The sequence below is a fragment of the Xiphias gladius genome, chromosome 19 (genome assembly GCF_016859285.1).
Source record: "Xiphias gladius isolate SHS-SW01 ecotype Sanya breed wild chromosome 19, ASM1685928v1, whole genome shotgun sequence".
Classification (NCBI taxonomy): domain Eukaryota; kingdom Metazoa; phylum Chordata; class Actinopteri; order Istiophoriformes; family Xiphiidae; genus Xiphias; species Xiphias gladius.
Genome location: NC_053418.1, coordinates 22,125,325 through 22,149,223, shown reverse-complemented (window position 1 = coordinate 22,149,223; position 23,899 = coordinate 22,125,325). Strand labels below are relative to the sequence as shown.

The window sequence follows — 23,899 nt, the reverse complement described above, 5'->3', positions numbered from 1 at the left end:
TCTCTGAGTGTTGTACATGACAATGTCCGTCTCCTGCAAAAAGTCTCCTGCTGTAACTCATGGTAAGCTAAAAGGCCATTGTTGCACGGTCACCTGCAATAATTGAACATTTCAGTTAAAATGAACAGTACTGCTCACACTTAGCCTTCTTTCAGTACGGTGTGACATGCTGCATCCTAGAAAGGAATTACAGAAAATCTGGCAACTCTATGCAGAAACCCAAAGAAAAGCGCAAAGTGTTGATTTGGTTGTACAGTTGTAGCGTAAGCCTCCAGCCAAATTTAGGACCCATTTTCTTGTATGTAAAGAGTGATGTGAAACGGTAGAAAGAAATACAGTTATGAAATCTAAAAAACAAATTTTGGTCAAATCAGCTAGCATTTTGGTTTTCAAATCACTTCCTATTTTGTGAATCAAGATGAACTGTTGATTAGATTGCAAAATAATAGTTACTGATTTAGAGTGAGACTGTGCATCTTTTGCTGAGCAGCGTCCACTGTGGTTACAAATGATAATTATGGGGCAATGTGAAATGGCTGCACTTCCTTCATGCGAAGTTAATGTAACAGTAGCACAAGTGGAGAAGAATCATAAAGTGAGGACACTGACTCACTAATGTCGGTTGTACAGCAACACTGACCTAAAGTTTGCTAACACGGACAAACATAAGCCACTGCACGTCATACCAAACCAAGTGAGGCTGTAGCAACAAGGCCCCCCGAGTGTGGTGAATTGACAAAGGCTGTGTTTTGTTTGTTGAGAATTTGTAAGTGGAAGAATGTTTTGTTTTCTCAAAAGTGACATAGTCTCGCTTTAAGATCAGCATATTAAAATACTAAATGCAGCAGAATGATTTTGATATGTTACATGTTCTGTATGGTGTGTAAATTCGAGTCACACAAGCTGTATATAGAAATATCACCTCTATAGAAATGCAATCTTCAACCCTGATTTCCCAAAGTGCAATTCAAAGGAGCCTTTTAGCTCATGATTACAGAAAAGGAATAGTGACTAGTAGTTTCTCTGTTACCCAGTTGTATCAGTAAATATCTATATATTGAAGAGGAAGGAAAGTGAATGTGATATAAATATGTCCCACTTGTCCCAAAATGCAAATGTATCTGTTGATGTGAGAGGAACTGCCCTTGCCTTTGATAGTCATTGTTGGGAAAATGTTGTCACCTTATATTGATGTGAAAGTTAGTGAATGTCATACTTACATTCTGTTGTTGTTGTTGTTGTTGTTGTAGCGTATTCATAGCAGCCTCATAAAAAACAGTTTCTACCTGACAGGGGGGGAGGGGGAGGCGGGGAGGAGGGAGGGTGTGTGTGTGTGTGTGTGTGTGTCTGTACCTGAGTGCACAAGACTACATCCAGGGAGGTAGACTTCAGAGCTATGGTGGCCCTGCTGAGACAGAAAGGACTTAAGAGGAGGGGAGTAGTGACTGAGGTGTGAGAGACGGCTGGATTTTTAACACCCTCAACTGTCCCTTACGGGTCTCCCATTAGGTTCCACTGGAAAAATCGGGTCCGCCCAGAAGAGCAGCGTCTCCCACAGTGCGTCCACACATCCCTGGCTCTGGCCCTGCCACCGTGGGGCCCGGCAGTCCCATCAGGGCCCCACTGGACATGTACTCCTCCAAAAAGAAAAAGGGACTGCTCTCCAAAGGGAAGAAACTATTTCAAAGACTTGTCGCTGTAAAATAATTTCTTGACATACTAGAAGAGTGTCATCCACTTCCTTGTAGTGTTTAAAAAAAAAAAAGAAAAGAAAAAAAAAATCAAAATATCATACAGTGGACAGGTGGCATTTGTTAGCTTAGCAAATGCTTTATTCTTGTACATCTGTTGTATACTAAAATACCTGTATTTTGTTAACGGTATCAGCTACATATTTTCAACAACACATTTCATATTATGGTCCTGAGACCTCACGGTGTCGGCCGATGCAGTTTTGACTACCTTACCTCCGAGTCTCTTGCTGATGAAGTTTTGCTATAGACAGACACTAAATACACCACATTATGAGTCCGACCAGTGTCTCTGGGTTCAGAAATCAGAATATCATTCAAACAATGAGGGCTCAGTTAAACCTTGGAGTCCATTTTGGGTCGGAGGAAAAAGATGGACTTGGAGGGCCTCGACTCGAGCTTGTTCGAGATAGCCAGTCGCATAAATTGTATGAGAGGTTTGCATGCTTTACTTCAGCACATTCCCTCCTGACCCCGTGAGAGCGCTTGCGATGTGATGGGCTCAGTATGGAACCTGGAACATGCAGTACTTTAACCCAGCGTGGCACAGTTGCTGTACAGTTTAATGTGACAAGTCAGCAGAATTAATTCCTACTGTTCTGCCCTATTACAAAAACTAATAGCGGAAAGTGCCCCCCCAAACACAAACACACACACGCGACACTTAAAAACAAGCACATCCTGTTCCTACTACAGGGTCTCTGCAGTAAAATGAGCCTGAATGGAAATGCCTAGTAGAGCCAACCTTCATGTATTTGCCTTATAATCGCACAATGGTTAGTACTTTGTCCAGTAGAGCGTGCAGTTCCATGCCTACTATTAATTTATGTTATTTCATAACACAAGATCGGTTTGCAGATGTTAATCTTGACTTGTGACGTGCAGGGTATTGTGTGACTCGTGATTTCCATAGCACCAGATTACACGTAACGTTCAAGACTCCTGTGTTTACAAAGTCCCTCATCCATAGTTAAGAAAATTTTAAATTTCAGAAATATTCCTTGGAAATTGGATCATTCGAAAGGGCGAAAATTCTCCCTGCATAACTAAATTCTGGGGCTACTGAGAAAATGAAGGGACGTTATCTTTATTCGAGTTCAGTTTTTGATGCCACACTGATGCACATCTGATTTAAAACAATAACTACATGGATTAAAGAACAAATAGAAGTAAATAATCTGTGATACGGCATCAGCAAACAATGTCCTTTTGTTGTACTGCAGTTGATTGATAAGATGTAACACTTATGGGCCTCACTGGGAGACTAAGTTTGACTCCTTTCACAGCAGTTAACAGTGAGACACAAAGCTACCTCTACGCTGCCCGTCTACCCTTCTAACCCCAAATCTATTAGAACGAAATGTCAATTCAAGCCAATCTGTCATTGATGCCTGTTCAGTGTGTCCCAAGTTATGTTGGTGCAAGATACAAGTACTGTATATCAATATATATATATATATCTACACCTTAATGTAGAGTAGTGAATGTATGCTGAATTGAAAGCCAATGTATTTTTAAAGCTGCCCAAAAGGATTGTGCAGATGTCCGTCTCTGTGCGTGAAATGAAACAGTCCACCTTTATCCCCTCACACCGTTCTGTTTTCCATTTCATCCTCATTTTAAAATTAGCCTTTCTATATACTAGAGTTGAACTGAAACTGCCAAAAAGGAATGTATGCAAAACATTCTGTAATACTTTCTGTACAATTCTCGGCCGAACAGCCACGTTAACCTAAGGTAACCTGATGTACATCTTTTCCTATTTATGGACCATGTCCTCAGACATTGCTTCTATTCATTTTGAGTGACTGTTGCTGTTTTTGTACTTTGTCCATTTGTAAAATTGTTTTTAAATGTTTATACTTGATTTTCAAACTGCCTTTTTTGTACATTTAACTTTATAATCAAACAGTGCAAGCTTTCCCCATGGTGTCTTGAAGACCATATTGTTTAAAAGTCTGCAATTGTGTGCTAGCTTTATGATAAGAATTATCAGCCTATATTGATGGTTATTGATTATTGTGTGGGTGTGCATGTGCAATATTTTCTAAAAAAAAAATTAAATAAATTTGATATTTTGTAATGGTTGCATGTCTTATTTAACTTTAAAACACAGAAATTACATATACCACACAAAAATGTTTATTCAAACCATTTGCAACAAAGCAATTAACAGTTCTTAGTAATAAGACTCATGGGTCAACTTCTAGGTCCTAACAACTTGAAATTTCAGCACATCTTTCCTCCCCGGTATGGATGACAGCCAATCCTATAACCAATCTACAAATCACGTGAGCCTTACTTGTATAATAAACAGGTAAACAACTCCTCTAGATTCCCCTATGAAAAGACTACTTTGCTTAGATATTCTCTTACTGAAAAAGGCAAAAACCACATCAACTTATATTGGTTCTGTAGCTCTGAGTGACAAAACAATCATGACATGTAGTCTTTCAAATATTTCCAATTTGGGAAACTGCCTGGATTAACTCGCAGATCAAGTTACTTGTGCCGTTTCACTCTTAACATCTTCATCCACATTATCATGTGAACCTCAAGTGTATTTCAAACAGAACAAGGTGCCTGTTTATCATTTTAGCACCTGCAGGCTTTTGACCTCTGAATTCGGGCTTTGTCTTTACATTAGACTTAAATATGTAACATAAACCTCTTAAACTGCGTAACTTCATACACAGGGCTATCTGACTCAATCCGATGCTAGCAATGCATAACTCCCGGCATCTTCAAAACTTAACTTCAACGGAAGAGAGCTTTTCTGACTAAAGTTCACATAAATGATGTTCTTTCCAAGGAAATGTTAGTCAGAGCCGAGCAAATTGTTCATCTTTATCCTTACAGGTAGAATAGAAGGTCGTCCAGTTGCACATTGGGCTCCCGGTGGATGCTCTGACCCACAAGGAAAGCCAACTTGTGGGCATACTGGCAGGGAGCAGGCACTCGGATGATCCCCTGAAGCCCAAACAGAGGAAAAAAGTACAGCATATTCTGTATGATTTCAAAATCACTCCTTGACCTTTACGACTATTAATTTGGGGTAAATTATGTTGGTTTTCGTCAGTTATTCTTCACAAATTCGAGGAGAGGAACTTTTTTCAGTACACCCGCTCTTATAAATTTCAAAGTTGTAATTGCAAAATTTCCCCTGATCCGTGGAGAAACCATATGAGTACAGCCATCCAGGAAGAAACAAATGTACAGTATTAACACAGTGATTTCAAAGCCAGTCTACCTGCCAGTTATAGTACATGTGGCACAGCTTGTAGGTAAGACGCTGCATATGATCAGGTTTCAGTCCACTGGTGTCGTACACAACATTGTAGTGGGTTGGCGAGACACTTCCAGTGCGGACAGCCTGGCTCACAATGTAGAAGTCATACCTGACAAAGGTTGCAACAATTAACCAATCCGACTAAATACATAAATGAAAAGATGCAAGAGCAGCTCAGAAACATACCACTCAGGACGGGTGACATCTGAGTCAATGATGGTGCCTGGGGGAGGGTTTGACACTTTGCCACTGATGCGGGCAAAGAACCTGCTGCTGATGCGCTTCTTCACCACCACCACGCTCAGCTTGGGCCTACGACGAGCAGATGGAGAGGCTGCATCAAAAACTGTGAATTTACAGGATAATTTCAGCTTTGTTCAAGTTGTTTTGGTGTGTGAACTAACCAACTCAATCACATTCAAACCACAGTCAATCAGTTGATCAGTTAATAATATTCCTTGTGTTTCAGCACATGCTGTTCTCAATGTCATTCACAAATCATTCACTTAGAAGCTGTTTGTTAAAATATCCAAAGTGAAGCAGCCTTTAAAGAGGAAAACTTTCAACATGAAAAACTCACTTGTAGTCATGCCCCATGGACTGGATGGAGTGCATTATCTGTGAAACCTCATAGTTAACCACGCTGTGCAGCTGGCCGTCTCCCACTCCATCTCGGTACACAATGATGCGTGAAGGCAGGCAGTTGTTGAACTTCAGATAGTCTTTCAGTGCAGCTGGAAAACAAATAAGTTATTCTGAGACTCTTGAGAGAATTACTGTGTAAATTAAAATTGAAAAATGTTAAATTAAGGAAAGCAACTTGCCACTTAAGGCCATTTTCAGTCCGTCCATGATTTCCTGACCTTTGTGCTGCAGCACACACTTTGAGAACCACCTTGACAAAGAAATGGAAAATATCACAAACTATATGTACTATTGCACTAAATCAAAGACTGGGAGGTCACCAAAATACAGTCCTGGCTGAAATTACCCCTGTATTTTAAGTACGGAATTCAGAATATCTTCAGAAATCTATGTAAATTATTCAATTTTGTATAATCAGAATATTGAGAAACTTTCCTATGGTGAAATAATAAATTATTCGACCGCATTTGGACCACTTGCGCTTCAGTTTCAGTGTTCACATGACCTTAATTAACAAATGAAGGATGGTTTTACTGCATAAAAAAGGGGCTGATTGTTTCCAGTTTCATTTTCACATTGAAGAGAAGAGCTGTCTGAGAGCATCAGAAATGCTATTATCAAAAAACATTAAAATTCCAAAGGCTACGAGGAAATTCACAAAGATCTTGAAATCCCTGTTTCAACAGTTTGTAATGTTATCAAGAAATTTCACAGTCCTAAAACTTTCAAGACGCCTCTAGGACGTGGTGCTAAGAAGAAACTCAATGAGTATGGGCAAAGGCCAAGGAGGACATCACTATTGAAAGAAAGCACAAAAAGGCAAAACTAATGTTTGTGAAAAACTTGCGTAACGCAGTCTTTCTGGGATAATGTTCTATGGACAGATGAAACCAAAGCAGAGCTCTTTAGGAATGCAGTGCAGCAGTTTGTTTATAGGCGATGAAATGAAGCCAATAAGGAAAAAAAGACCCTGCCCACATTAAAACATGGTGGAGCTTGTATCAAGCTGTGGGGCTGCTTTTCTGTCTCTGGTACAGGAGGCACCAAATGTATCAAAGGAGTGAAGAAATCAGAAGAATACCAAGGGATTTTAGAGAAAAATGTGTTACCCAGTATATCAGAAAACCAGGTTTGAGGCGAAGGTCTCGGGTCTTTCAGCAGAACAGCGACCTAAAGCCCACATCCAGCAGCACAAAAGAATGGTTGAAAAGGAAGAGATGGACTGTTTTAAACTGGCCAGCAATGAGTCCTGACCAAAATCTTGTTGAAATCCTTTGGAGAGAGCTTAAATCTGCCATTGCAAAAATGACCCCTGCAAACTTAAAAGCTTGAACACATAGCAGTGGAAGAGTGGCAGACACTATCAGCTGATGCAAGAAGCATCTCGATTGCTACAAGTAACATTAAGAGGCTGCCAATGTTAAAGGTTCTGCAACCAAATATTAGTGAAGATTGCCACTAATCGTGTCTCTGGTACATTTTGTGTTCGTATTTTTTCACTATTTACCAAGTTTTTATTTTTATTTTCTTTTGTTCAGTAACCTTGGACATTTTTTGATTATACAAATAGGTTAATTTGCATTTATTTCTTATGATATTCTAAATCCTGTACTTAAAATTCAGGGGTGCCAATAATTTCAGCCACAGCTGTAACAACTGTAATGCAGACCTGTGCACGTCAAGCACAACCTAATTCAGACTGTAGAACAAGGTAAAGTAAAAACTGTCAGCACTCAGCCCTTCATGACATACAGCTGCCTGTCTGTTGTAGATACTAACCTGCTCATGCTCTGGTTGAGGCTGGCCACCAGAGCTCCAATGGACCTTTTCCCAGCAGTAGTATCATGGTAGCAGTCAATGCCCACAATCATCAGTTGTTTGAGCTGCACAAAGAGGTGGGACAAGTTAGCAGTACAATGTCTGCATTCCTCATTACTTCCCATTAGTAGACGTGGTTTTTCCCCAACCTTACCCTTTAAAATGACTCAAACACTGTCATGGAAGTTCTTCAGCCTCGGACACACTTAATTTCAAGGAGTTACAGAATAAATTCACTAACCTAGACCTGTGGGGAAACCTTATGAGTAACATATGGGTACAAACACTATGATTAACATCCACAATACAAACCTAAATCAGAAAGAGAAAGTAGACAAATGTCACATTTATACATATTATATGTGACAGTAAAAGGCATGAAACCTTCAAAACAAGATAAAGTGAAGACGGCAAACGAGCCCGAAAAGAATTTCTTGCCACTGTGAGGACACATGGAGCATTGTCTATTTGTCTAAGCCTTTGTGCAACCAGACCCATATATGCCAATAAACAAACCTGATCAGGGCCCAAAACTGATTCAACTCCTTGTGACATCCTGTTTATTGTCTTGTTTAAATGTGAAACTGTGACATTACAAGGTACCAGTTTCATTCTCTATCTGCTCTAAAACAACTTCTGACAGTCCAAATCTATTCAATTACTACTTAATTCTTGTTAAGCTTGACTTTTATTTCCTTTAATGTACAAAATACTGATGACTTAATGACTTACAGGGATTTCTACGCTCCAGAGCTCTCCTCCCATCTTGCAAGCCATCTGCAGTGCAATCTTGGTAGCTACAGTCATAAGTGCCTGTGGTCGACTAAGGGTACGGGACACCACACACTGGCTGGGAGTGGGGCAGTCCACACAAAGGTACTTCTTGATGCTGTCATACTTGTCCTTCCTGCTGCTAGGGAGGACCACCACCACCTGACAAACAGAAAACACTGGAAGGTCTCGTACTGCTTTGTTAACAGAGCACTATGCCTCAACACACACACCAATGCAAACATGAAGTTTATCCATGGCTCACAAGGAATGTCACAGCAACAACTAAGTAAGAAACAAAAGTTAAAAGAATAAATGTGATCAGCTTTTCTGTGTTTATCTATTACATATGTAGTCACTAACCATCTGTGTTTGGGGTCCAACATTGTGCTGCAGGGCTCTGAGGAGAGACTCCTGATGAGCCTCGTACTCGATCCTGAATAAAAAGGACAGCTTGCATAATTAAACGGCATAAGCATAAGCACCCAGTTGAGGACTGAGTGATACCAACTTGGCAATTTCTTTAGTTAGGCAACAACACACTGACTATTAAGTTAACAAATCGTAAAAAAATATTGAACTTCCAATTCTAAGTTAAAAATTCAATTGACATTCTGATAAATTAGAAAAGCTGTTTCCAAGTGTTACACGATTATATTTATATGTATCCATAGATTAAGTAAATGATAACTGTCATGCTCACAAATTACTTTCTTCCTGAAGGGAGGAAAATAAATAAATAAATAAAACTACATAAAATTCAAAGTTTTCTGCCACCCTTTTGACCACCATAAATAACTTTTTTTTTTTTTTTGGCTGTTTGGTTCATTATACTTGTGCTAGAACTCACATGACGGCTCTTTGTATGCGGATACCGAGTGGACCTGAGACTTTGTTGAGAGCCTGCAGGAGGGACTGGGCTTCATTGGTGTTACGACGGGTGTAAAACATAAGCCAGTTATCCAACGGAGGAGAGCTGATCAGAGGCACCACACGCATCTCTTTGGACCAGTCAGCTGCCCAGGGGTTATACTCATACTAGGTGATAAAGATATTTATGTTAATCTCTAAATTAAGATCATATAAATAAATAAATTTAATTAATTCAACAGAACACATTTATGTAACCGGAAGCATAATATACCGATCTTGATCCCTGGAAAATCCTCTCCCCTGGGAGGACTCTGCCAGTCAGATTTAGGAGTTGCTTATCGAAGTTGAGTCCCCACTTATCGAGCTCTGCCTGTGCGTCAGCATTCCTATGAAATAATTTTCAGGATTTAAGTCAAAGCCTGGGATTATACTACCTGTGGTATGTGGTAGACAGTAAAAATTGCTATTCAAACTTCTGTGCATATGAACAGACTAATTACACAAACTACTGAGGTGAACAAAACTTTTTGGGGAAAACGATGGAGAGCCTTCATGATCAACTGAAAGATAAATATAAATATTTAAATAAATTGCAGTATTTAAATCGGCAGGAAAAAGTATTTTGTGACCAAGTCAATGTTAACATTTGACAAATAGCATATGTGATTTGTACAACTTCTCCACTGTAAGCGCTGATGAGGAGTAACTGGGATTTTCAAGGCCTTGAAAGCATAGCTATGCTACATTGTGTTGATTTGACCTATTCAGCTGGCTGGCCATGAATACTGATGCGGATGATAGCATGAAGCTGCTGCTGCTACAATGTGTGTCTAGTTTGGTCAGATCTCAATTAATGTAAATGGATGCTTGCAAGACTTTTGACAATGAGTACACAGAAAGAACATGGTTAACTCAGTGACACACTGACTATCACCTACTTCTGTATATTAGTGACAAATCTGTTAAGGCGTCCCTCTCTCTGCTCTGGGGTCAGTCTGGTGTGGGCACTCAAGTCCTTCATGATGTTGAAGTCAGCTCGCATCTTATCAGTCAGCCCTGTCAAACACATTGACAAAACGTCTGACAAATTTCACTTAATGATTATAGTTTACTATCTATGACGTCTAAAAAAAACTAAGAAAATTTTGCCGCAATTAACCGTTGTCACCAACAGTCACACAGGGTTTTCAGAATCCTTTATGCTTTTGACTGGTGTCTTTAAGTCTCAGTTTTGAAAGTCTTTTGTTTTTGATTGACTTGTTGGCCAACAAAGGTTTCTGCTTTTAAAATGAGCTCCTTATAATATACATTTAATAAAACTAAGATGCTAAAGGCTGACCAATAAATGTCTAAAATGTTGACATGTTAAAGCAGAAATTAGAGCGAAACACTACAGAATAAAGCTTTAACCTGTAAGGTAGCACAGCTCTGGGATGAGCATGGCCGGGCCTGGAGGAGGAGCTCCAGCAAGACCCATCTTCTTTACATGGCTGATCAGCAGCACCTGGTTCCCATCAGTGATGTCTAGGCCATATTGCTTAGAACAAAAAGTATAAATATTTGAGTGTGTAATGGAACAGAGGTGGTCTTTGAGTGAGGCTAATTAACACTTAGGTTTACTCTCCTTAAAAGAGTACACCTAAGTGTTAATTAGCAACACTTGTCTTTTATGAATCTAAATTTTCAATGTTTCATACTTTTTGTCCAATCCCAATCTGAGTCCTTTAGATACATGATCTGCTTTATTACTTATATTTGTGTGTTTCAGTTATCTATATGCATCTGTTCAGAGGGTGTGTGTCAAGTATTTTCCCAGTTATACGAAAAATTGTGTTGAGTGCATGACACCTACAGTCCTGTAGTAGTTCTTGAAGGAAATATCTGTGTCTCCCCTCTTGAATGTGTTGTTAGGAGTGTGATCCCATGCAATGTCATCAATCCTGTAGGTTTTGTTATTGTACCTGAAAATTGAAAAAAAAAAAAAAAAAAAAAAAAAAAAAAAAAGATTAAAGGAACAGCACAGATATTATATCAAAATGGTTAAGGTCAGGGCTGACCCAAAGATATTTTTGGGGCTTCGAAGCAATGGTGAGAATTACCAGTGAATATTCAAAGCTGGGGAGGGTAGGGGGGCTGGAGGGGAGTTCTGCAAGACAGCTAAACTCTTACTTACATTTTTCAGTTGATTCGCCGAACTCTTTGCAGATTTGTAATATGCCAGTCTCCTTTGACATACCTGGCACTCGTCTTTTAGGGGTCATCTTCACAATTGTGGAAGTTATTCCAGACACAAAACTATCACTAAGATTAAATGATTTTATGAGAATAATTAATAACAATGTTGACGCACAGTGAGTAATTTTGGATAACCATTTCTTATTCCATGGACTATTTGGGATTTTTGTGGTTATACGTATATAATAAAACAAACCCTGCAGCATTTGAATACTGATTTGGATGCTGATTACCATGGCAACAGCAGAGGCTTCAAAGCTTCGAGGCACTTGGGTCAGCCCAGAGTTAAAGTTACACTGAGGTGCTTTGACACTGGTGTATTTGCTGGGATGATAAAACATGACTTCCAAGCCCAGTTTTACAAAGTTTTAGAACCTTCACTTGAATACAAATGTTTGTGTGTGAAATGTGAAGTCTACTTGGTAAGGACTATGAGTCCAACAAGCTCCTTAGTGCAGATCTCAGGGAAGCGTTGAGTTCCACACTGCTGCCTCAGGTTGGCCATAAAGTCAAGGACAGTCTCACTACGCAGCACTTTGTGGCTCACGTCAGTACACAGCATGATCGATGACTCGTATTCCAAGATGGTGGTGGTGTAACCCGGCCAGATTGTCAGGCTGAAATAAAGGACAGGATCATCGTTTTTCATCTCTAATCTAATGGAAAGTGGTTTTCCACCATTGAATATTGCACATCAACACTACCTAAGGTAACTGAACTCTGCTATGGCTTCTACCTGGATTTAACTCTTTACAAACTCAAAAACTCATAGTAAGGGATAGTCATTCATATCTTATTTTCTACTACTAAGAAGATAGCTAACCTTCAGGTTTCATAGACTGCATCTCTTACACAATATATAGAAGCAGGAGCTCAGTTCATTTCACCTTTTAGAAAGCAATAAGAATTTATAAGTTATCTATATTACTTAGTTATTTTTTAATAACAGTTATCTGACTGTACAAATAAAATACATTTAAAGACTTTTTTTTTTTTTTTTTAAGCTGGTGAAGACAAAGTTGCCTTTTATTAAGGCCAAGGTTGGAAAAGAGCGAATCTGCAGTGCCAATTCTTAGTTGTGAATTACTCTACCGCAGTGTGTGTATTTCAAAGAATGGCGTCATGCAGTAAGAAAAAAGAAAAAAGAAAAAAAAAAAAGGCATGTCATTTAAAATGCTGTATACCACTGTCATTAGTTTTCTTGTTTGAGAATCAAAAGCTTATTTAGACACCTGTGGAGGCGATCACATAAAAGCAGAAAAAAAAAAAAAAACAAAAAAACTTAATAAAATCTTAATGCGTTCTTTGAGTGTGATGGTGCTGTATAAAAAGGAAAACAATAGTGAAGAAAATTAATTTACCGATGCTGTGGGATGTTGAGCGGATCACTGGGGTTGTAGTAGTTGCGTCCAATCTGCTGCATGTTGAGAATTCTCAAGATCCTGTAGAAACGAAATAACATCATGTTTGGCAAACTGTATGGGTATCTAAGCTTTTGTCATTAATGTAATGATTTCCTTCCATTTGTACATGCAACAGCCATAAGTGCACTGATAAGTAAATCCAATTATTGGAGAATTGCTTCTTTGACTGATACATTACTCATTTCAGTCCTTACTTTGCATCACTTATTTTAAACAGAACTGGAAACTGGAAAACTGGGAACTGGAAAACTTGCCTTCTGAATATGATGTTGTAAAACTGAATACACACTGGTGATGTGGGTGGCAGTTCATTTGTCAGTGTGACAGTTATCTGAACCTTCTCCCCATTCCTTGTTTCGCTATGGAGCACAGTCTCCTAAACGCAAGGGGAGACATTTTTGTACAAGGGAGAAAACTCATCACTCTATCACTATTATCACTGTTGTGGTGTGTGGCTGACCGCAGCAGGGATTTATTAGAGTACTTTGCTATGCAGTCTGAGAGGCAGAAAGAGCAGAGCTCCATCAAAACTCCGTGCTGAGCCAAGCTCTTCCTCGTGCTGGAAGAGGAGGGCAGATCTCAGCCGACGAGACTCCATCGGCGGTTTGAAGTCCACATGGTACTGATACAGAACCCACTGAGGGCGGGACAGGATGCGGAAGAAGTTGGCTGTCAACTGAATGGCTGATCCAGTTGTTCCTAAAGAAGTACAAACCATTCTAAGGAGTAATCTATTATCCTCTCCAATTATAAAATGCACATTTGCTGAATGTATTTCTGCACATTAATTTCAAATGATGACTGACCAGACTTTGATTCCTTAACATGCTCCATAGCCTGCCTGGTGTTAATTCCTGCATCATGAAAATCCCGGTGGCGTCCACCTCTTTCTCCCAGCTTCACCTGCTGAAATCCAGCTGAAATCTGCAGTACAGCTAATTAAAGAAATTAAGACTGTCAAGACCAGGTTTCAGACATTACGGTGCAAAAATCAAACTTAAAAAATGTAAAGCACTGTATGAGAGCAGGAGTAGTTCACACACATCATACAATAGGTAGAGGCAATGTTTCAGGCATTTAAATTTACAGTACATACCCCACAAGTCCAGTGTGCGCCTATTCTCTATTATATCTTTATATTTATTTAATACCATGGTTTAAACCCAATTCCATAGCAAAGCACTCTTTACCATGGTTAACTTTGCTTTGCAGAAGGTATGGTAAATGTGGGAAAGACAGTGCATTCATAATTGCAATTGTTTAATTGTTTATTTGTATTTCCACGCAGACTTTTAAAAGAAAGAAACAGTCAAGACCATTTGACTTAATAAAAGAAGTATCACAATTTTGGGTTTGACTGTACCTTCTGCGGAAAATGGTCCTGGAGCTCCTTTCTGCCTCCCTCTACCGACCAGCTCCCCCTCTGTAGGAGGGACAGCTGTTGGTGCAGGCTCTTGAGCCTGGCTCTTCAAGAAAGAAAAAAGGTAGAGATTTGGGAATACAGTTTTAAGGAAATAATCCATTCTTTTCACGGTAAGAAAGTTTGAGGATCTTTCCCATTACATTCAGTGTGATCAAGCTGAATATGCAAACAGATTTCCAAGTCAGCCTCAAATCAAATAGAATTAGAGCAATGACAAAACAAAATATTATCATTCCAATAAAGGTTGCTCACCAAACACAAAACTGTCCTTATTCTGTTCTTGGTTTGATTCAGCATTTTGCAGCCCACTACATAAGTTCATTGGTGTCTCTTTACCTGGCTCTGCCAGCTTGTCCCTACATTTTTACATTGGGACTACATGATTAACAAAGAATAGCATCTCTAGACCCTGACAATATTTAATATCAAACCCCTGGGGCGAGGTAACAAATTGCCATTGTTTGCCGTTTGAAATATGAAAAACGGAAGCAACAGGGCTGTGTTTCAAGGTAATCACAATCCAGTCACCAGTTTTTAATGGAGACCTATTCTTCTGTAAAAAAACTACGTGTGATGAGAACAGTGAGTACTGTGATCATCCTCAGTAACAGTAATAATTATTTATGCCATACGTTTCATTGCTAGCACCTCAACCTAACTTACATTCACCTCCAATCTGTTTTTCATAACAGTGGTCATCTATATACTTTAGTCACACAAGGATCAATTAAATAACATTATAAATAGGATTAATGTTATGTACAAATACCCAGGGATTTCAGTGCAGACTGCTCTTACCGCTCCGGGTGCCGCAGTCTCTTGACCGCGTGCTCTGCCTCTTGATCTTGCTCGTGCGCGACCAGTCATTTTCGGACAGTCTCAAATGTTACAACTAGCTGAAAATAATTTTGCAACATCAATGCAAATTTAAGAGCAATGAACCAAGGACATATTAAGAGATAAACATGATGTGGCAAGCAATCTTTCCCGGCAACTTAAACTAAGAACTAAAAACCTCAAGAAAACTACTATTTACTGTGTCTAAGTTTTGTACAAACAAAACCTTTCATCTAAATAATCTGATCATATTATACGAGTTATATGACTATGCCTAAGTTGCACATACAAACTCTACAACTGAAACCTCTTGCAGATACAATGGCACCTGTTAATTGACTCACCCAGAGCTCAACCAGCTTGGTTAAGTTGAGGCTAGCTAAGGATAGCATGCTAACATCATGTTTCTTTTACAGCGTAGGGCAATGAAATATTATGTTCTTGTGTGTGTTAGTTAATGTTAGATAAACGTATCTAAGTTTCAATGCCCTTACATTAACTTAGAGGACCGTGTTGTTTGCTAATTAACGAGGTAAGAGACTATGACCTCACTGGCATGCTGAATTTGGTATAATTTCGATTACATCTAAACTTGGTAAAGAAATAAGATTCACTCGTAAAATTCAACGTCATTGTAATGTATGCTGTATTAATGTTAACAGGAATACCCACCTTTGAAAAATTTTCTTAATACTTGCTACGTTTTTGGATGATAAAAACTTCACCACAGGTGCGTCCTCGATGATTAGAAGAAAAAAAAATTTGCCGGCAATGTAGCTTTCGGGCTCTTCACTGAGAAAATCGATACGCTTGTAATTGTTTTTGAACCTTCATTAAAAACTTCCTCAGTGTACATATTGAATCACTATGTATTAAAGTTGCAGTTTTTCAGAATGATTGAATCTAATAAAGACGTTATAGAAAGACTGATGAACGAATTATTCAGAAAAGACCAAGAACTACTTTTTTAAGCGCACTGATCCGTTTAACTTAGTGCTGTTGTGTGTGCATTTTTTTTTTTTTACAGTGCGATATGAATTGCGACCACTAGATGGCACCAGAGCTCGTACAGTAAATAAAGTGACTCGTTCGTACCGGCTGGGTTAGCAACACACACTTCACTGGCTCTGATCAAACTCAGAGCTCTGATGCACCAATTAATGGTGTTTTAGAAATCAGCAATTAACTGTCAAATACATTGTTGAGCTTTTCAGCCCACTGCTCGCTGTGAACCAGAATAATAGAAAGAACATCCCCCAAGATGTCGCTTTCACCTCCTGTCATTGATCATAATCAGTCATGTATAGACAAGAAGTAAAGTGAAAGGGTGAACCGTGACTTCTAGTTTGTGAACACTGTGAGACAAATTCTATGATAAATCATCTTTTTTCAAAGGCTTTTTATTCATGCTTATTTTCAAAATAAATTGTGTAAATTTCCATCACACAAGTTTATGTCAGGTTTTAACAGTGGGTAAACTAAGTGAAGATAGATTTCATCTTAAAATGTATGAATGCTGAAGAAATCAGTCTTAAGGTGACCATTTTACGCCTTAATAAGGCCTAAATTGATTAAGACTGAGGGTACGAATGAAAATAAAGCGTGACCATGAGTTTCCTTAATAGTATTGACTGATAGACCAAAACTGTATGACTGATGAAGTATTGACTGTGTACTCATGACCCTTTTATGATGATGTATACAATTAATTAAGACATGGGGGCTTGCTCCAAGACTATCAAGGCCTTGTGTCGAGAGATGATTATTCTCTTTCTTATCAACTTTAACTTATGACCATGATGGAAAAGTTAATTATTCAGAAATGTGTTAAGAATGCGTTGACTAAGTCAAAAACAATCCTCTCATGCACTCCTTTTAAGAGGTACCTAATAATGAGCTATTATTTCTTCCCAAACTTTCCTTCTCTTCTCCACATCCTACCATTTGAAACAGAACTTGGCACCTCAGAGGGCCTTTTTAGGAAGATGTACGTAAGTCTTTCATGTCTGAGATCTAAGAGTGATTACAGATTCAGACCTGAGGGACCAGTCTGGGAGGACCTGCTCCAGTCACTGTTTACCTGCTGGAAGGAGACTGTGGGGAGATGAAGAAAAAGGCAGGGACATCAGTGTCATCAAGCTTGACTATGGGGTAAAAAGGGAACGTCACAGTAAGAGCCCTAAGACACAGAAATCCACCAGGATGTATTGGTCTATAATTGAGTCAACAGAAACACAAATCCAGTTCAACATTATACACACACATTGTAAGATTATGTCGTCGGAATGGTGAGCAATATGCATCTGACATAAACAGTCCAGTACTGTAAAAGCTTTGATAAAAAAAAAACAAGAATAGCTTTCTTCAAAAACTGTGCTATCTCTCTATCTCAACAAAGGCCATTGAAAGAGAGTAAAAGTGAGAGAAAAAGAAGAAAACGTGGCTAGTGAGAGGTTTGCAAGCTGAGCGGTGTGAGGCTGAGAAAGGAAGGTGCACCCTGCCAGGGACGTTGATGAATGCGCTTCAGGCTTCAAGCTTGCCCTGCAGCCCCCAGCGGTGTGGATTCCACGCTTACGCTAATCATGCTCTGCAAGATACCACGGCCCAAAGCTGATGAAAGGAAACATGCAACACAGTTAGTAAATCAAACTGGCTGCACCTTCACAAAATACACACCCTTCAGTGTTACATTATTATCATCACAGCCACGGATGCCGTCATCATCATCATAAACATCGTCAGGAACATGCTTCTATGTTCATGCATGGTATTTGTATGATATTCAAAGCATTCAACCTCACCTTCTGTTTGAAGCGTAAAAAACACAACAGGATCAAAGCTTCCGTTTTACATAAATCACAGTGGTCCCATGAAGCTTGAACCCCTGATTGCAAAATCAAAACAAGAGGGGACTCTGAACAATAAGGATCTACCGTGCCATGATATCATAGCAGGTTAGGAAAATTAGATTATTCTCTTGCTAGCCCTAGAACCTAAACATCTGTGCATCAGTGTGTTCCCCCTTACAGGGAGCAGGTACTGCATCACACACACACACACACACACACACACACACACACACACACACAATTGCACTATGGGTTTTCTAACGCCCATGGAAAATAAGCAGTGAAACCAAGCATACAGTATGTTGAGTCTAAAACAAACTGGTGTACTATCTCTAATGGAGAAGAAAACACCATAACAGTTTCCAGCTTTGTTAGCGATGGTGCACTGTAAGTACTGTCAAAATTACTAAGCCTCTCTTCCAATAGCAGTCCTCCAACAGAAGGACATTTCCAAGCAGATTCTGAACGAAAAATACCGTAAGCAATGGTTTTCTTCCCCATAACATTGGAACAGATGAAAATGTTTGTGGCCTTAAATGATTAATAAGCCATAAATTGTACTCTATCTACATTGTTAGAAGAAAAAACAGACAGGGAGAACATTAGAATGACAGCCCCCTATTGGAAATGAATAAATTAAGAGGCAGATTTCCTGCAGCATTGTGACTCTGATGAGCATTGTTGTTTTAACTCAATAATACTGTGCGTTCAAAATATCAAATATTATTGAAAGTGACATGATATTACGTGAATACATCTGATACCGCCAACAGCTCTGATCGGATCAGATCAGATGACAACTGAGAAATACCATCAACTAAGGAAGAAAAAAGCTACTAAGTGGACTAAGTGGATTTTAGATGTGCACTCTGTCATTGTTCACCATCTTCATCTCCAATGTAAACAGCTTAGAAACAGAAATGTTATTGATCATATTTCAATTTATCAAAATTTGAGTACATTGTGCTATTTTTCTGCACAAAATGACATTTTTTCCCCATGTTTTCAATGTGGTGGCTGAAACTCTGGGCAACATAGTATCTGTCAAGAGCTTGTGGGTCAAAGTGACCATAAGCAGAGTCTAAGCCAGGAACAGAGAACAGCTGTATGTACTCGTGAAGTCAAGGATTTAAATCCGACTCCTGATCATTGTCACATATTCTATGATCCCTACTTTCTCTTCCATGTCTTTCAGCAACACTTTCTTGCAAACCTGACAGCTATAAAAATAATCCACACACACAATGGCTGAATTGCCATATACTGAATATAAAACCAAAACATGAACTGGGTTTACAAAAATCATCATCATGGCTTTCAAAATACAGAACCCTTTCTATTAATGATTCAATCCCTTATCCACACTTCTTGCAAGGATGGGCGCCAAGGATATATCCAATTCAAGTTTCCTTTTGTTCTTACAGTGTTTGGCAAATACTGTTTCCTTTTCATGTGATAACAAAAACCTCTGGCTGGTGGCCTTGACTTGTTAGAGATTATTTGTGCATACAGAAAAAGGAAATCTAGGTAGAAAAAGATTCGATTAAATAGGCATGGATTTGTCCACTGAATTCTGTAAGGGTGAAGAGTAAACATTGTTATTCATTTGTCAGTTTGCTAAGTGGTAGTAATGTCAAGAAAGAATTTGGGTAATTTTTAAGATGCGTTTTTGAATATGCACACCCAAATGTTTCTTGTGTTCTTTTTTTAGGCAGGAGAAGAAGAAGGAGGAGGTCTGTGCTGACCATTAGAGAGTCCTGCAGAGGCAGAGCCCCTTCTGAGCCAGCCTCCGTGAGGATGCCATGTGATCTCTGAAAAGTCAACAAGGGTTGGTCCACAGCTGGGCTGCAGGAGAACAGAGAGCAGACACGTAGCAACAACCTCCTGCTGGGAGCAGCCGAAGAGACGGAGGACTCATTCCCTGCCTGCAAATCTACTGTAGATTTCTCCCCCGTGCAATATGAGCGGTCACTGGGGAGGAATCTTCCCCAATTCAGTTTTATGATCACAGACGCAATCGCTAGTTTTAACATTCGTTTTAGTTCACACAAATGGTTGTTTATTAATTCTGGCACATCTGAATTTTGATTCTTTAACAATAAATATCACGCTGTCTGCTCCACGCAAACTTGCAATCCGTCCCCTCTGTGCCAAAGAGCCACCATACAATGGGAGCGCTGCAGCTTTAATTTCCACCAAAGATTAAGTTGCCTTCTGCATCACTGAAACTTTCTTGGGGTTTGAAGTTGAAATCTCAGTGGTTATTCCTCTCTTTGTCCAAAGATTTGGTTTGAACAAAGGTGCAGTGAAGCATCAGCAGCAAAGAATCTAATAAGCACAATGTGGGAATAAAGCAGAGGGGAGTGAGCATCAAAGGCAGCCAGGCACAGCATGACTGGCATTGGTCTGAACTCCCAACCTAGGACACTCAGCATGCTCTTCAGCAATCGCCCCCTTTAGACCAGTCCTGGGCAGTAATTAAAACCATCATTCCCATTGCCTCGGTATCTCATTAGCCACAGGGCCCTAGGCTTTCATCCCTGCTTGTCCAAAAATATCACAACTCCACACCAGCAAAAATAAGTTCTGCACAACCAAAATACATGACATCTGTGACATCTCTGAGCTGAACAGAGCATTATCTAACTATCATCCAACTCCAAAAGAACAGTGGGAGATCACACAAGCCTGTCTATTCATGTCCACTGTAATTATTATTGCACCTATCAGGGATGACTTGGAGGGAAACTGTCACCCTGCTGTTGGTTGATTAAATCTACCTGTGCAGCAAACAGATATGAAAGAGTAACCAAAATGTAACTGTGACTCATTTGCTCTGCAGGGAACAAGGCATAAAAGAGTGCTTTTGTATAATTTTGTTTTCAGTTGCAAACATCAACCAGTGTTTGTGACTGAAGCCCATTACAAAATGAGGACAAACTGATACATTTGAAGCTCCTATGCTTTCACTATCAAAGGGAGGATTTGAAGTGGCCGAGTATCAGTTGCAGTGGTCAGATTTAGCACTTTGGCTGTAGATAAAAAGACACTCTTTTTCCCATCTTTATTTCAGTATGAGCCATGACTAACTCGTGTAATATACCGGGCCTCTGAAGTCAGTCGAAGGCTTCTTCGCTCGCTTTGTGTATTGTAGACAGAACTGATTTTGTCACTGTATTTTGACGGTAATGTTCCTCGGCAAAGGGATGCAGGTCAGGAAAATGTGTTGGGATAGCTTTGTTTTGTTCCCATAGTGAATCAGTTCTTCAGTATAGCAGCAGTGCAGTGCAGCACTCAAAACCTTAACCCACTGCATGTTATTAACCTACTTGGAATCACTGAGAGGAGGTCAGCAAGAGCGCGATTGTGTTTCTTGCAGGTAAACAGTGGCGTATCTGTTGTTCAGTGGCAGTTCTAAAGTACATATGCAATATATACATTGAATATGTCATGAGCCACAACACCTAGTTCTGCAAAAAGAGTGGGAGCATCTATCAAATGGTTTCATAAAGAAATTCCAAAATGTTGTGTATGAATTTTCAAAATTATTCTATGATGCTCCTTTGAAAAGCTGCTACATAGTTGCATCGCCAGGATGCCCCACCCAAACATAGAAAGGAGGATCAGTCTGTTCCTAAAGAGTGCTGCTACATCGCCCTCACAAACATGCCAACCACTCCCCCCACTCCTGCTGCACGAGTGTGTGTGCAGTATATGCATTTGAGATGGAGTCTCCCCTTTCCTTGGCCATGAACAGCCTCTGATATTTCAATGACACAAAGGCTTGGCCAAGATGAAGATGAGCTCTCAACCTTTGTAAGCATCCAGTCTGGATCCGTGGGCACTTTTAACAACAGCAGTGCATTGTTTATGTGACTGTTTGCTCAAAAAGGCCCTGATGCCACAAAAATTATTATAGACAGGGTCCCCATTTCCTCTTCAGTGCCATTATGAGTCAGTCGAAAATTAAAACCCAACCACAAGCTGGTTCTCAGCCAAATTCAGCTAACTGACTCTCTCCCGCTCTGTTTCTTTGAGAAGCCTTTGATGTTAGCAGGGGGCTTTTGCACTCGCAGTGATGGTAACGAATGATACTTTAAGCGATTCTTTTTTATCCGGCGAGCTTAATGAAAGATTAATGGGTTTGATATTTTCCCTTGTTTATATTTTATTTAAAAAGTAAGCCGTGGTCCTTGGAACCTGTTAAAAGCTTCTTCGTAATGATTTTATGGATCAGTGGAAGTCATATTATGGTCTTTGGCTCTAAATGCAATGAGGAGTGTTGATTGTCTTCTCAGCAACATTATCTTTACATGAAGAGCATTGACCTTGAGTGCTGTGCCTACGTCTTTGTCTAATACGGATGGAGCATATTGTAGCTGCAGCAGAGATATTTCCATATGTCCTAATTCTGCTGGCTGCAGACTCCCCATTTCACTCTGTTTCACAGCTGAAAGGATAAAATGATTCAGACTCAGTGGATTTTGTAGTGGCAGTCTATAGATTTTCCCTGCACCATAAAATATGGCTTGTTGAACAGAGGGCTAATGCATGATTTGATGATACAGAGGATATGTAAAGCTGACTGCCAGTCAGAAAAAGACTGGTTCTCCTATTTCAGGCTTCTCAGTGGAGTTGATATCATGTTGACTGTAAATATTCAGAGATATCTAATTAATAATAATAATTATAATATTACAATTACCAATTAATCCAGATCTAAATGCAATAACTCATGCTGTATATTGGGGTTGGATTGCAGTTACTACTCCAATAAGTATTCCTTCACTTGACTGGTTCAGTAATTGTTTGTGACCAGGAATCACATTTAGAGCTCGTAAGGAGATTTCTATTCCATTTTCTCATCTTTTTAAAGATCTTGCAAAGTCTTTTCCCCTATGGAAAGCACAAAGAGATCAAGATCAAAGACCTCTTCTAAACGTTATTTTTAATGCATTGTATTTGACTGATCAAGCGTTTTTGCTGCTTTTATGGGATGTATTCAGAAGAGGTACTTTTTCCCATCATGAATACAATAAACATCATATGCCAGTTGTCTTTAAAACTGATTTTTTTCCCCTGATGAAGATAAGATGTGAAGTTTCTTTATTCAGTGTGTACTTTTTTTTGTGCTCTGTTTTGTTGTTTTGTGTTTTGTTTAAAGGGGGACACCACTGATTTTACACATGAAGGTCAGTTTGTTTGTTATGAAGCAGACTGTCTTGAAAAGAAAAGCAAGAGCATCTGTCGTTTCAACAAATGCCCCAAAACAACATATGCTTATGTTCTAGTCGCAAATTCCTCTAGCAGCTGTAGAAATTATGACTCTTGTCCACCAGGATCAAAGGAGGAAGTAGTGTGTGCTGTTCGTTTCCCATTTCCTACGGACAATCAAAGCGGGTTTCTTTTAACTATGGCTGCGTTCATTTTCAAACTGTAATCAAGTGGTTTATTATTGTAACCAGGACGACAGAGGTCCCCTAACATTAGCAAGGTAGTTAAACTTAAAAAATAACCCTGATGATGTCAAAGTCTAATGAAAGATGTAATCAAATTGCAGTATCAGAATTTTTTGCCATGGAGCTTGATTTGTAATAGGAACTAAAAATCAGGATATCTCATCTTCTGCTGCTTCGATTTTGAATATTATTTTTAAGATCTGTCTATGTATCACAAGTTCCCCAGCTTAATGGTAGCGTAACAATAAATTGCTGAATTGCCCCTTTCACTAGATAATAAGTGATGTGGTGCAGTGTCCTGGTGACCTAGTACTTAATACTGTGAATTCTGATCACAGCGTCCTCAACTTTATTCTGGCTGGGACCTTCGATGCACATCGAAAATGATATTAAAATATTACTGATATGGTATTGCAGCTAAGTGCAATATTAAAATGCCTAATTATAAAACAGGATAAAGAGTGGCATTTGGAATTAAATTTTGTATTAGAATTAACCTATTTCACAATTAAATTGCCATGATGT

General features: G+C 39.3%; 2 protein-coding genes and 1 long non-coding RNA gene across 17 annotated transcripts in view; 2 read left to right on the top strand and 1 right to left on the bottom strand.

Annotated features, from left to right (window-relative positions):
* The window catches only part of rimbp2b (RIMS binding protein 2b), an 85,762-nt gene extending 81,987 nt beyond the window's left edge, over positions 1-3,775 (top strand). For all 11 annotated transcript variants that reach the window (XM_040154753.1, XM_040154752.1, XM_040154751.1 and 8 more), the window contains one exon: positions 1,510-3,775. In XM_040154753.1, coding sequence (XP_040010687.1) covers positions 1,510-1,707 — 198 coding nt within the window. In that variant the 3' untranslated portion in view covers positions 1,708-3,775. The remainder of the gene's footprint in view (positions 1-1,509) is intronic.
* Positions 3,776-3,877: 102 nt separating this feature from the next.
* piwil1 (piwi-like RNA-mediated gene silencing 1) lies at positions 3,878-16,037 on the bottom strand. 5 transcript variants are annotated; one of them, XM_040156125.1, is made up of 21 exons: positions 15,739-16,036; positions 15,028-15,125; positions 14,170-14,272; positions 13,613-13,741; positions 13,291-13,505; positions 13,061-13,182; positions 12,744-12,824; positions 11,802-11,999; positions 11,000-11,108; positions 10,558-10,684; positions 10,086-10,203; positions 9,419-9,533; positions 9,125-9,312; positions 8,638-8,710; positions 8,236-8,436; positions 7,465-7,568; positions 5,865-5,935; positions 5,621-5,774; positions 5,227-5,352; positions 5,002-5,149; positions 3,878-4,721 (listed from the first exon to the last, which is right to left on the bottom strand). In XM_040156125.1, exons 2-21 carry the CDS (start codon positions 15,094-15,096, stop codon positions 4,605-4,607), a joined length of 2,568 nt encoding a protein of 855 aa, XP_040012059.1. In that variant the 5' UTR covers positions 15,097-15,125; positions 15,739-16,036; the 3' UTR covers positions 3,878-4,604. The 5 variants fall into 5 exon arrangements, with proteins under 5 accessions (XP_040012059.1, XP_040012060.1, XP_040012061.1 ...); XM_040156126.1 differs by having other exon boundaries at positions 15,028-15,121; XM_040156127.1 differs by lacking the exon at positions 15,739-16,036 and adding an exon at positions 15,561-15,579 and having other exon boundaries at positions 15,028-15,121.
* LOC120805674 lies at positions 15,412-17,556 on the top strand. The gene is made up of 3 exons (XR_005709585.1): positions 15,412-15,598; positions 17,020-17,236; positions 17,465-17,556. It is a non-coding gene; the product is annotated as an uncharacterized LOC120805674 (long non-coding RNA).
* Positions 17,557-23,899: the final 6,343 nt, after the last annotated feature.

Bases quoted from the DNA above. Each gene is read 5' to 3' on its own strand.
- piwil1 (XM_040156125.1), bottom strand. From the start codon at position 15,096: ATGACTGGTCGCGCACGAGCAAGATCAAGAGGCAGAGCACGCGGTCAA. The intron at 13,506-13,612 runs GTCAGTCATCAT...GTACTTCTTTAG, and splicing joins TGTTAAGGAATCAAAGTCTG to GAACAACTGGATCAGCCATT. The intron at 7,569-8,235 runs GTAAGTCATTAA...CTCTTTGTGCAG, and splicing joins TCTGGAGCGTAGAAATCCCT to CTCAAACAACTGATGATTGT.